At 39.2% G+C, this 13668-nt stretch overlaps 1 protein-coding gene across 1 annotated transcript; it reads right to left on the bottom strand.

Moving 5' to 3' along the window:
- Positions 1-300: 300 nt before the first annotated feature.
- Positions 301-9649, bottom strand: supv3l1 (SUV3-like helicase). Its single transcript, XM_061710861.1, has 16 exons — positions 9237-9649; positions 8233-8310; positions 7231-7338; positions 7030-7144; positions 6742-6910; positions 6002-6113; positions 5538-5615; positions 5343-5434; positions 5070-5250; positions 4453-4546; positions 3581-3700; positions 3355-3454; positions 3170-3250; positions 2280-2456; positions 1629-1777; positions 301-1469 (listed from the first exon to the last, which is right to left on the bottom strand). Exons 1-16 carry the CDS (start codon positions 9514-9516, stop codon positions 1046-1048), a joined length of 2358 nt encoding a protein of 785 aa, XP_061566845.1. The 5' UTR covers positions 9517-9649; the 3' UTR covers positions 301-1045.
- Positions 9650-13668: the final 4019 nt, after the last annotated feature.

The raw sequence follows: 13668 nt of genomic DNA, 5'->3' as shown, positions 1-13668 counted from the left end.
CGTTGCTCTTCTTTACCAGTCTTTGCTATCGAGTCTGATGTGTTGATTACACTCAGACCACTTGACTTCAATTCGTATAAATTTACTAAATATTTGAATCTCTTTGGGACTCTGTTTTCTGTGGAAATTAAGTACCTTGGTAAATGAATGCAGCTGCTGCTGATCTCTAAGAACCGGTTCTGTTCTAAGACGGTTATATTTCAGTGATAATTCATTATATTTCTACAGTTATATTTCATTTGTTCACATTGATTGTTACTCTCTGGTTTAGGGTGCATGATATAGTTAAAGACTTGAAACCAGATTTAAAAAGCTGTTTTTATTGATGAATATCATCTGCTTAAATGTAAAGACAAGAACAAAAAACATATGGTGATGCATCTGCATAAATATACAGTTGAGTCTGTTCTGTAAAAGTCCTGAGTCCACTGTCTGTAGTGACCTGCTCAAAACCACATTTATGACCATACGACGCCTGGATTAGAAAAATGTAAAGTTCGTGCCATCTCATACTGGACATCTCCCACAACCAAACAGTACCGTGACTCCATTACTTGTAAAATGAATCCAAGGGCAGTTGCAGAAGTCTACTGGGAGCTAATTTGACTGTTTTTTTGTTTTGATTTGTTTTTCTTTAAGTGATTTTGTTCATACGGTTGAGGGAGAATCTTTCACCAAATACCAGATCCTTCATGGGGACAGAAATCGGGCGGGGAGCTCGACGTGACTCGAGCCACAAAGGTTTTCTGAAGCAACTGGCTTTGTTGGTCTACGGTCAGAAGAAAGCAAGCAAGACAAGTGTTGTTGCTCAAGTCAAACCAATAAATAATGTCACAACATTAAACAAGCCAGTATTGTGGCCCAAAAGTCAGTCCAGAACAAACATCCAGAACCAAACGGTGTTGTTGGGTCCGTGTTGGTGCGTTCATCCCTCCGAGAACTGTCAACTCGTGACTCAGTCCAAATTCTTGTATCTGTTGTTCCTATCCACCAGAGCAGATACAACCACAATGACCAACACATAACTGATCAAATGTCTGAATCTTCATTTCTTCTTTTTACTTTTCCCTTTGTTGATTTTATTTGAATTTTCTGCACTGAGTGCCCGTGAGTGACTGCTAGCAACATGATTTTTCCGGTCTGTAGACCACTCCCTCTGCAACTGCTTGAGCAGATCGGGGGTCAACAGGCCGTCTCTCACCAGACGACTTGCCAGAGAGCTATCCATCTTCTCTCCTGAGCTTCTCTGACCTTTGCTTCTGGTTGCAAAGGCGGTGCTGGCAGCTGCGACGCCACTTCCTGCTTGGCCACGCGTGTTGCCCTCCGTCTGTAGTGGATCGGTGATGTTTGGGTCAGTGGCTCTAATGAGACGAGTAATATTTTGGACACCCTGTTCGATGATGTCATCTAGTTCCCGTTGGATTTTTCGGATCGAGGCTGTATCTGGGAACATGTCCATGAAACGGTAGCTACAGAGACACAAAGACATTACCAGCAATGAGGATTACACTGGGAACCACTCATGAACCACAGTTCGGCAGCCAAGAAGAGTTCAAACAGACGACCAGAGCAACGATCAATTACTGAGCCATAAACCACCAAGAGAAGTGAAGGTACAAAGTTGTCACCTCAACCAGAGGTACAGGTCCAGGACGTCATGGACAGCTTCCAGGTGAACCAGGTCTTTGATGTTCTTGGGTGCAGCCAGAGGCCAGCTGACATGGCGACAGACCCAGTCAAATGTCAGAGGCTCATCTCGACTGAACTGACGTGCAAACTGAAACATAAAGAGTTAAATCAAAACAACAAAAAACTTACACAACAGCGCATAAAGCTAATTAAAAAAAAAAAAAATCAAAAAACATCAACCAACCAATAAGTACTCAACGATATTTTTCTGAAAATGTTAGAGTACATCTCCATGAAAACAGTATTAAAACTCATTTGTATCAACTATTTTTTACGAGCGTCAAGTACACTTACACAGCCCTATACCAACTATTATGGTTATCTGTACATCAGTCACACTGATTCATAAAACTTGGCCTTGAATCTCAAAGGTTGCTCCAATGTAATTGTATTCTGGTGCTTTATCGACACAATACCCATACCCATAAATACCCATAAAAAGATAACTATAAAATGCATAAGCTCCCTTTTTTTTCTCCTCCCTAATAACACTGCCTTAAGTATCTGCTTCCTCCACAAACCTTGTAATTGCTTTGACTTCTGATTACTCATCACACCTCCTCCTCCTGCATACTTCAACCTATTCTCACCTTTAGGAAGGAGGTACAAACAAAGGGCTGTTTTTTGTTGATTGGAGCAGTGCAGAAGACGTAGCGTGACCTCAGGTTCAGAGGTATATGTTGAATCATATCAGCCAGGAACTTGAAGTCGTCGATGTTGCAGACAAAATACATACCGTCCACTTGAGAGAGGCTGACAAATATGTCCTGAGCAAAACACACAGGCAGAACTGACATGAACCAAACACCGTCACTAACGAGTCACACGTTACAACATGTATAAAACAAAGCAGTACTTTTTTTAACTTAATGAGCTTGTGTGCCATTCAGTCACAATGTCCATCCTGTACCCTAGTGCCTTTAGAAATCTTAAAACACCTGAAAACTACAATAGTTGAAAACTAATTAAGCAAAATGTAAAACAGTTCTGTTTTCCTTTCTCCAAGTTTAGGATTTATTTGTGCTGGAATAATCGCTATTGATCTTAAAAAGATAAAGCTTCCACCTCTTCATGAGAACTGATTATGGTATTTTTTAAATTTGATGATAACACTGATAGATGATGGTGTTTGTTTATCATAAGCAGGTTAATATAGTTAAAAACCTAAATACCCACCTGCAATCTTTGCTTTCTGAAATGCCATTTTAATGTTTTAAAAAGTGAGGTTTCAACTTTTTAAGGTCCAATGTGAAAGTTATAATGACATCTACTGGCGCATGCAATTATTCACACCGTTATAGTTTTACTCATCCTGGAACGTCTTCAAATACATTTTCCTACAGACTACTGTTATGAGATCCATAATAACCACTTATTGTCTATACAGAACACTATATTAAAACTCTTCACTCTGATTGCATTGAAGCATAACTTTGTTCACGTGTGCAGAGATTGAAATGAGTAAGCAGCTTTTACGCACTACAAGGTTGGAGAGCGTGGCATCGGGCAGATGATAGGCAAACATCTCTATCTGCTCTGCTGTTGGATGGAGACCTGCAGTCTGAAACAACGACAAAAAACATCAATACAACTTATACGTGTACTATGCCAAACAAATACTGTGGGTCATTTGTTTTTATCTAGGGTTGTTTGTTGAAAGTTCACCTCTATGGGATCGACAGAGTGGCTGAGGATTTCCTTCAGGACGGGCAGGTCGTCTCGGTGCATGGTCGTGACCTCTCCCTCTTTAAATTTGGAGGAAAATCTGCAACAGAGAAGCAGTTTTAATGTCATCACGACAGAAACTTAAGAGGCTTGTTTGGATTTTATGTTTTCTTTTCCCACCTTCAATCCTCCAGACTGAACTCAGAAGAGCAGAAGAAAAACTGACCTTCCTGCACGGCCTGCAATCTGCAGAGCCTGTGATGTGCTGATGGTCTCCATCTGCTTCTCTCCTTTTTCATTGATATTGGGCTTTACCAGAGTGTTGAAGATGATCCGTTTTATACTCCTGGAGAAAGGGTGGACAAATTTGATAGAGACTAAATTTGTTTACCATAATCTGCCATTGCAATGGCAGATTAAACACTGAAGTTAGAGCTGCCGAGCACAATATTTCAGTTTTTGGATTTTAGGTGTGCTCTGATTTTTTTTTTCCCTTTGTTTTTTGTATTAAAAAAGGGTTTACTCCTTTTTCCCCACCTCCCAAGTTGACATATTTCATGAATGTATTATTGAAATATTTGTAACATTTTTTTGTCAAAATAGAACACTATAGATTGAGATGGCTCCAAATTCCCTTTTCAACCATGTCTCCATAGCTCTGTTCACAACAGCCAGTTGGATGGATAAAAATGAAGATGGCGAAACTCAGTAAATCCAGTCTGATGTGGGTCTGTGATGTCACAGTAGTCTGAATAACTGAACCGGTCAGTGCATGACACATTTTTGGGTAGGAAGCTCCAAACTAAAATTACACGATAAGCCTAGGATTACGTTTTTGATTTGGTAGCCACTTCAGGGACCCAATTATACTGCAAAATTCATACACAGAAATATTTCCTTTTTTTTTTTTTTTTTTTTTTAAAATAATATGCCTGATTGCATGTCAAAATAAAATGAAACATGTAAATGGTTTTGAATGTAAGTAAATCTAAGATGACAATGACAAATACCACAGATGGTAGAAAGTGACCCAAATTCACAATGAAATATATCTCAAAATGAAATTTTGTGGGTGCAATGTGGTACGGTGGCACTTACAGGTTGAGACCCATCCCTATAGCATCCGTAGCAACCATGATCTTACAGGGGTCATCAGGGTCATTGAACTTCTTCGCCTGTGACAGCTTAGTGCCTGTAAATCACATGTAATCAAATGAATTGGAGGATATGTCCAAATTAGTAGTTGCTTCATCTGAAAACTAAAAGGATACATCTATAAATGTATGAATAAAGGGGAACACATGTGACATCAGAGATGCCAGGGTACTCAGGCTATATCTCGCTGTGTAGAAAAAGAGGAATGAATCAATGACCATGGACTATCTAACCAAACCAACAAAAAAACAGGAATTAAATGGTGACAAGCTGTTGTCTGTCAACATATTGAACAAGAAGTCAGAGTTATCTGACATACTATTTTAATCATGATTTTTGTTTGTCTTTTTCAAGCCACCATCATTAAAACAGTATGTTTTAATCCATCACTGAAGCGATGCAGTGTTGGTAAAGCAACAAAATTACAGTTTATAGCCGTTTAAAGAATGTTATCCAAAATTCAAGCACTTTTCAAATCTTAAAAACAAGCACCACATTAAAAAATATATCTTCTAAAATATGCAACCCTGTTACAGAACTTGTATCTCAAGCAGACTCACCTGGAGGTAAGCTTCCATAAATCACAGCACATTCTTGTCCTCTAGCCTCGATCTGTCTGCTTATGGAGTAAATGTCATTTTTACTGAAGCACACGATGCAGTCTCCGGGTCTCAGGTTGTCCAACGACTCTACTGCATGATCCAAGATCGAGAACGGGGTTAAGCGTTGGTAGGTGTGGACCTGCGGAGAGCACAGACGAGAGAACATCAGCGCCGCATCAGACAAAAAGGTAAAAATCAGTCTCCCTGTTGCACTGTGCTCTCCAGCCTCACCTGCACCTCCTCCCCGGTGGTGTACATCAGCTCTCTAACGAAGTCTACAGCTCCAGGTTCCCCACAAACGTGGATCTCCTCTGCGCACAGACCTGCACAAACACACAGGATCATAATGGAGGGTTTAAGAAGATGCTCATTGATTATCTTTAAGTAATATCCACCACAGTGTCCAGGTTTGTGTGTGATTCTAACCCAGCAGAGCTCTCGTCCATGCCCACCCTCTGGAATGATCTCTGATCATCTGGATCTCGTCAATCACAGCTACCTCATCTATAAATACAAAAACACATTTGTAGTTGATGTTATCATTTAAATCAAATCAACACAAGCAATTTGATTTGGGAAAGAATCAAGTGCATATGTATACACATATGCACTTAAATACCAAGACTTCTATATCACAACAAGTAAAATAAATACAAAAAAAATGTAATTATATTCAAGGAAAATGTAAAACTAAAAATAAATAAACATTAATACAAAAACATTCTTCCCCCCCTGGGTCATATGGAACGCTGTGTTGGAAACAATAAATCATTTCTTTCACATAACATGAACTCTTTCCAGGAAAACAAAAAAACAACAACACAATAATAAATGAGTAGATACAATAAAAGAAGCCTCATCATCATGCAGTCCGTGTTACATCCACTTACAAGGTGTGGTGACACTGCACATCTCGATGGTGCATGCTACATGTCCAGATGCTCGGCCCTCTGGATCCATGAAGGTCCTCTCCTCGCCAGTAACCAGGTCACATGGTACGCCCTGGATAAATTCACACAGAATCAAAAAAAGTAATCAGTATCCCAGAGGAGATCTTGGACACATCCAGTGTTCTCACAGGATATAAATATCAAAGAAATAACCAGAAATTAGAAAATGAAGACGACGGATGTCTACCGGGCACTGAAGGCACCACAGACAGATTTAGAGATCCATGGAAATAATATACTGTTTACCCAGAATGCAACAAGTATTTGGAGGTTTGAGTGTTTAAGGGCTTTCATGCTATTTCACTTTATTATGTAATACTACAATAATGTTTTTAATTGGTAAAAACCGTATCTGGTGGGGCAACTCTTAACAGGGTGAAACTGAACAAGCAAAAGCACATCCACAGCATGTAGTGAGGAGAAATAATAACACAGATGTACTACCGTCCTAAGAACAAGCACAATTTGCATTTCTGTGTTTAAAGTGTTGGATATTACAGTGATTTGAGGCAATAATCTCTGCCATGAGGATGATCACATTTTTCCTTGTTTTTTTCCCCTGTTTAGTGCCATAGAACATATATTTCTCACAAATGTACAACTTTAAATTTTCTTCAGAGTGCTACCACTCCTCTTACTCCCGTTACTACTCAGATGACAGACGAAAACAAGTAACGAACCGCATTGTTGCTCTTCTCAAAGATCTCGTGGGCCAGCAGCTTCAGAGGTCCACAGTAGACGCCGGACTTAGAAGCCAGGTAGCGCTGGATGGCATGGTAGGTTTTCCCACTGTTGGTGGGGCCAGCATGAAAGATCACTTTCCTCTGGATGGCACGAGCCTCGGGGTACCTGACGTACATATAAGAAAAACACAATTGCTTACTCATATTGCCACGCACACGTAAAAATAGGAACATCTGATAGTAATAGAGGAAAGGGCACACAGAGGAACATTCTCGAATACAAACCAGTTGGCTGGGACTCTGAGGTCAGAAATCTTTCTCAGGTCGTCCATACAGTCCAGCATGGGAAAGATTTGTTTGGTGTGACGCATGAAGTATGGGTAGACATCATCGATATGACCTGGAGGGAAAAAAAATACAAAACTAAAAAATGTTGTAATAAAATGACATAAACTCCAGACTTGACACCACGATTGGACGTCGCACCTGCTCCGCAGCAGATGTCATTGAGGATGATGTGGAGATCGGCCGGGAGAGCCGTCATTTCCAGAACATATTTCCTGAAGCTGATGAAGGCTTGGTGGAACAGACGAGCTGTTGGGACAAAAAGGAAATAATAAATCAATGCGGGTTTTGCATGAACCTTTTCTAAACCAAAATACTTGATTGCAGGAAGCAGCAGTGTTAAGGTAAGTAGACCATCAACAACCTTATTTCATGACATCAACTGCAGTTTTCAGCACTGTGGGTGGCGTCAGACTCCTGCTAGACTACAGTATAGTGCATGATGGGAAACCACGGGTTTTGTGTTAATATAAAGTAATTTGTGTGCCTAAGTATTTTATTCTTCACTCAGCTGCACTGATTGGGAAAAAAACAACAAAACAAAAAACTTTTTTTATACAAGTCCATTTTAATTGACATATTTGTATTTTTCATCATTGTATATTATATATATTGTTACGTGATTGATTGTTCTGAAAAGCACCTTGAGATGCTGTTCGCTTGATAAGGTGTTACATAAATAAGTTATTTCATATGAGGTAGGTAGCATATAATGATGCGTTCAGGATCCTCCTTAAGCCACCAAGATGGACAAGTGCAGGCACTTTATTTGTTAATTGTTATGTCCCCACCTTCCATGCTCTGCTGAGGAATTTTATGTTTAAATTTATGTGTCGACTCCATGAGTCAGAAAATTGTCTAATAACTACACTCACTAATATCAAACGGAGTGATACAAGGTACACATCTGTGCTATGGAAACATTGGAACAGATGTTTGCAAGTATTTTAATGTGTGATCTGTAATTTGTATGTATTTTATATGGAACCTTTTGAGTCTGTAATGAAGTATTCATTCATATGACTAGGCACTTTTAATACTATGGTCTCACAAAAAAAACAACAACAGGAAATTCAGTAACAATTCATGAAAACTACAGTGTATAGACATGAAATCATTAATCTTTGAAGTGTATTTCCTCACCGTCCAGGCCCTGGTCCGATGCCAGCTTCTGTATCTCCTTCCTTTTATAAAACCGGTTTAAAACTTTCAGCAGTTCATCTGGAGCAGAGATGCAAATAACTATCAGACCAAACATTGAAAACTGTACCAAATAATAAAGACATCAAATAAACACCAACAGTTGCATGCAGTACTCGAGTTGTAAAGAAAAAAATCAGGGGGGGTGGTGGATTTTATCATATGGGGACAGATAATTTGTGCTGATTACAAATAATATAATATATTACAAATAATAGCACTGACCAAAACACCTGCAGAAATACTGCAGGAATGACATAGCAGCAGTTAAATGCAGCCTTCTGTAGGCTTTAAATATCCACTGGGCTTACATCTAATACATCAAAACACAGCAATAAAAAATAGTTTTCTGAACTTATCAATATGACTCTGTCCTTCACAGGATAAGTAAAATGGATCACTGCAAAAACTCTAAATCTTAACAAGAATATTTGTCTTATTTTTAGTTAAAATGTCTCATTTTAGTAAAAAAAAATCTCATTACACTTAAAACAAGACTCATCACTGGAAAAAACAACAATTTTCACCTGTTTCAAGTAGATTTTCACTTAAAATAAGTAGAAAAATCTGCATGTGGAACAAGATTTTATTGCTTGTAATGAGAAGATACTGTAAATCTTGTCCCATTGGCAGATTTTTCCTACTTATTTCAAGTGAAAATGTACTTGAAACAGGTGAAAATTGTCAAATAAGTTATTTTTCTAGTGTTATTTTTCTGGTGATGACTTTAAATGTTGAAATAGCAGTAAAACCACATTCATTGATGAAATGACATAAGGGATGGAAAGGGGGGATGATTTTGGCCGTTTTTATTTCAGGGGGGGATGCCATCCCCCCTCATCCCCCCTCAACTCGAGTACTGGTTGTATGCATCTTTAAAAGGATTCAACGTGACTGCTTCGGCATATTTAATGTGTGGGCTTGAGCAAAGCAGCAACTTTACTCACTTTTATCGAGCGGCTGCGTCAGCTCGGCTCCGACACTATCGTCCGCCGCAGCTTCGCTCCGCAGGGCGACGGGCACGAACAGAGAGGTGTCCGGGGGTCTGGGGGTCGAGCTGTCGGAGGAGACATGTCTGCAGCAGATGACGGAGCTCGCCTGGTGCTGCTTAAACAAAAAACCGGAGCCAGAAGTCTGACGACAGCTACATGCGGCGACGAGGGCAGTCCGGCTGTGAATATGCCGCTGAAACCGAGAGTATAAATACCGGCAGCGGTTCAGCGACATCCCCGCGAGTAGCGCCTTCTTTAAACTAAAAACAAAAGCCGTGTTATTGTCGGTTTAGATTATTCACCATCACTAAATATGCGGATTAAACTGCATCGACTTCAGCGGAGGAGGTCAACACTTGTGTCTTCCTGCTTACTGGCAAAACAACGTGGGATAGGACCGGCCTGCTCATAAATGTGCCTTACGTGTGAAACGCAAATAACTGGATACCTGTTGATGCTCATAATAAAAAAAAAGAAAAAACGCTTGCTACTTTTATAAATATCTTATGCACGGATTATGTTAAGTTATTTATGCTTAGAGGGAAATTTTTCTAATATAAAGACTGCTAATTATAAACAGGCTTAAATAAGGACACCTCTATCGCTGGAGCTTGTCCTCGAAGATTGTCTATTCATAAAGTCTATTATGTATTCAGTATTCAGTGGAGAAAACAGTATGTAAGAACGAGTACAACGAGTGATACATCCATCCTGCATGCCATTGCTTTATATATAATAATAATAATAATAATAATAATAATAATAATAATACATTTTATTTGTAGAGCACTTTTCATGAATAATCTCAAAGTGCTTACAGTTTACATATATATATATCTATATATATATATATATATATATATATATATATATATATATATATATATATATAGATATAGATATAGATATAGATATATCTATATATAGATATATACATGTTTATATGTGTGCGTGTATATGTACATATACACGCAAACACACATTCAATTCAATTTTATTTATATAGTTTGTATCACAACAGAAGTTGTCTCGAGGCACTTTCCAGAGACTCAGAACACGACCCCCAAGCAATTATTAATGTACATACACATAAACAACTCCCCTTTAAGAGGGAAGAAACCTTGAGCAGGACCAGGGACCGGATTCACAAAACATTCACAAAATCTTCTTAAGTGTCATGTGACGTCACATCCGCAGGACAGCGCGGGAAATTCGGGCCCGGAATTGCAGCACATTTTGCAGCACACAGCCTGTTCAAGGCAACGGAGAGATACGCTAGATGGCTCATTCGTTTTGGTTTGGAACGCTTCATCTGACATTATTACTAGAAAACTTAAAACGTATACGCATTTTTTTCACAAATCCTGCCTCAATCCTGCCTCATGCCCCTTTAAGTCTTAAGAAGAAAAAAGAGAAGAAGTCATATTCTCCAAAAAAGTTCTTAAGTATTTTCTCAACTTTCTTCTTAAGTTTCTTCTTAAGAAAAAACTTAAGAATAAATGGTATTCTTGAAATAAAAATTCTCAAATTTGTTCTTGACTTTTTTCTTAATTTTAAGACAACCTTGACCTGTCTTAAAATGTCTTCTGTGAAAAGGAAAGCCTCTAATATCACTTTTTTCAACACATTAATCTCATCCACCATAACCTTGAAAAGTTCCTGCATCTCTTTTTCTCCTTCTCCATGTTTAGTGAGTGAGTGACTGACGGTTAAGACGCAAACTACCTGTATATATGTTGTTTGTTGGCGCGTGCAATGCAATGACATATTTTAAGAAGTTCTTAATTAGGAAAAATAAGAAATTCGTAAGAAATGACAGTTCTTAAGACGGTCCTTGAAAATATTGAGGAATTGAACTTAAGAACTTTCTTATGAACTTCTTAATTTTAGATCTTAAGACATTTTTTAAGATCCTTCTTAAGAACATATTGGTGAATGTGGCCCCTGGTTTATAAGCGGGGACCCTCCTGCCGAAGGCCAGCTGGGCAGAGCAGGAAAAGCGAGAACAGACAGAGAGAATGAAGAACCTAGAAAGGAGAGACACATATACAATGGTTGACTGATGCACTGCAGATATAACTATATAAGTAGATGGGCAGGATGTCAGCGAGCATATAACATCTACCGTACAAAGACAGGTGGAAGCAAGCAGTGGGATGATCAGAGGGGGGACTGCAGGTCAGCATGCAGCTCCTGAAGTTCTGGCCTGCAAACATGTACAGAAGAGAAAAGGAGGGGGCAGACCAGCACAAGAAACTACAAGAATAATGGAGAAAAATGATGGTTATGAAATACTTCTAATTTATAAAAAAGAGCTTTTCTGAACAAAGAAAAGAGAATGAGGGGTGAGGGGCACCGCTCATGTTGGCATCCCCGCGCAGACCTATCACAGTATATCTACAGTGAAGCTATCTTTAAGACGAATTGATTTAGACTTGTGTACATATAAATAAATATATATATATATATATATATATATATATATATATATATATATATATATATATATATATATATATATGTATGTATGTATGTATGTATGAAGTTTGTCCTGGTAAATAAAAGAAAGATGGGACAGCAGCAGAAACTCCGATCTGCATGTACAGTAGGTGATCTGCAGTAAAAAGGTGATTTTGAGTCATTGATAGTGAAAGTAAGAAGTTTACATAAGAAGTGAGCACAGGACTGACGAAAATATAAAGTTGAATTAAAGAAAAAATAGGCCTACCGTGACAGTGTTTCAAACATTGTTTATACATAGCTCCTGTTTTCCCTTCAACATTTGTTCTTTTGTTTTCTTTACTTTAATGTCAAAGGACAGGTGATGAGGAGCATAAAGTTACATTAAGCCTTTCCTGCACATTATTAATAATGGAAAAAACTGTGGAAAGACTCACACTATTTCAAAACTGATCACACACAAACACAAATAAATGGTAAGTTTTCTAATTTCATAAAATGATTCTCCCAATTCTTCGTCGACTGTTCTTTCTTTTTATTAATACAGAATGTAGGACAGCTTTTTTTTTGAGTCCTTGGGTGGGCTGCTGGAGAGAGTTCCTGGGTATTCCCTCTTTCTACTGGGGGACTTCAATACTCACGTGGGCAATTGACATTGAGACCGGGAAGGGCGTGATAGGGAGGAACGGCCCCTCCGATCTGAACCTGAGCGCTGTTTTGTGCTTGTCATTGATTGTCCATTACAATCACCATGTTCAAGCATAAGGATGTCCACATGTGGACTTGACACCATGACTCTGTAGGTCAGTGTTTCCCAACCCTGATCCTTAGGGCACACTGTCCTGCATGTTTTCAGCCAATTTCTAGGCGCAGCCGAATGGTGGAGGGGTTCTGGTTTGGTGGCCTCAGAATTGGGTTTCTCCTTTTTGCAAATGATGTGGTTCTCTTGGCTTCATCAGACTACAGTAGGACCTTCAAGTCTTGCTGGAGTTGTTTCACTGCCAAACGTGAGGTGGCTGGGATGAGAATCAGCACCTCTAAATCCAAGAACATGGTCCTCAGTCAGAAAAGGGTGGAGTTCCCCCCCCCGGTTGGGAATCAGCTACTGCGCAAAATGGAGGAGTTCAAGTATCTCGGGGTCTTGTTCTTGAGTGAGGGGAGCGGGAGATTGATAGACGGATCGGTGCGGCATCCGCAATGATGCAGATTCTGCAATGATCTGTTGTGGTGAAGAAGAAGCTGAGCCAAAATGTGAAGCTCTCGATTTACCAGTTGGTCTTTGTTCCTACCCTCACCTATGGTCACGAGCTGTGGGTAGGGGGTAGAACAAGATCGTGGAGGAAATGAGTTTCCTCTGCAGGGTGTCTGGGCTATTCCCTAGGAAATAGGACGAGAAGCTCAGTCATCCGGGAGGGGCTCAGAGTCGAGCCGCTGCTCTTCTACATTGACGTGCCAGATGAGATGGCTCGAACATCTGGTGAGCATGACTCCTGTACGCCTCCGTTTGGTGCCTTTTTAAAAACTTTTTATACAAGTTCTTAATTTTAAACAAAGTATGGAAAGGTGTTATAAACCATTCATAACTACAATTCAACATCTAGCCGCCAAGAAGATAATGAAGTTTACATAATTTTCCATTGTTGACTAACTTTAAACCAATTCAAAGATATACTTTGAGTTATTCCTCAGGAAAAGTGCTGCTTTGAATCCACACTGCGTAATAAACCCTAAACAGAGGCAAGAAGTTCAGAATAAGTTCAGTATAAATCTGCTTTATTCGTGATTCATTTTAGCTGTATATTTGAGATTGGTGTATACAGTATATACACGTTATCACACGCACACACACACACACAAACACACGATGGCATGAGTAGACGAACATGCAGACAAGAGAGTCAGCTTTCCTGTGTTTGTACAAAACTTC

Source organism: Cololabis saira, chromosome 2 (assembly GCF_033807715.1).
Source record: "Cololabis saira isolate AMF1-May2022 chromosome 2, fColSai1.1, whole genome shotgun sequence".
In the NCBI taxonomy this organism is placed as follows: Eukaryota; Metazoa; Chordata; class Actinopteri; order Beloniformes; family Belonidae; genus Cololabis; species Cololabis saira.
This window is presented reverse-complemented; position numbering and strand designations above follow the sequence as displayed.

Excerpts from the sequence above, each read along its gene's own strand:
- supv3l1 (XM_061710861.1), bottom strand. The coding sequence starts at position 9,516 with ATGTCGCTGAACCGCTGCCGGTATTTATACTCTCGGTTTCAGCGGCAT. Across the intron at positions 5,435-5,537 it reads ATGGACGAGAGCTCTGCTGG|GTCTGTGCGCAGAGGAGATC; the intron begins GTTAGAATCACA and ends GTGTTTGTGCAG. Across the intron at positions 2,457-3,169 it reads CCACGCTCTCCAACCTTGTA|GACATATTTGTCAGCCTCTC; the intron begins GTGCGTAAAAGC and ends TGTTTTGCTCAG.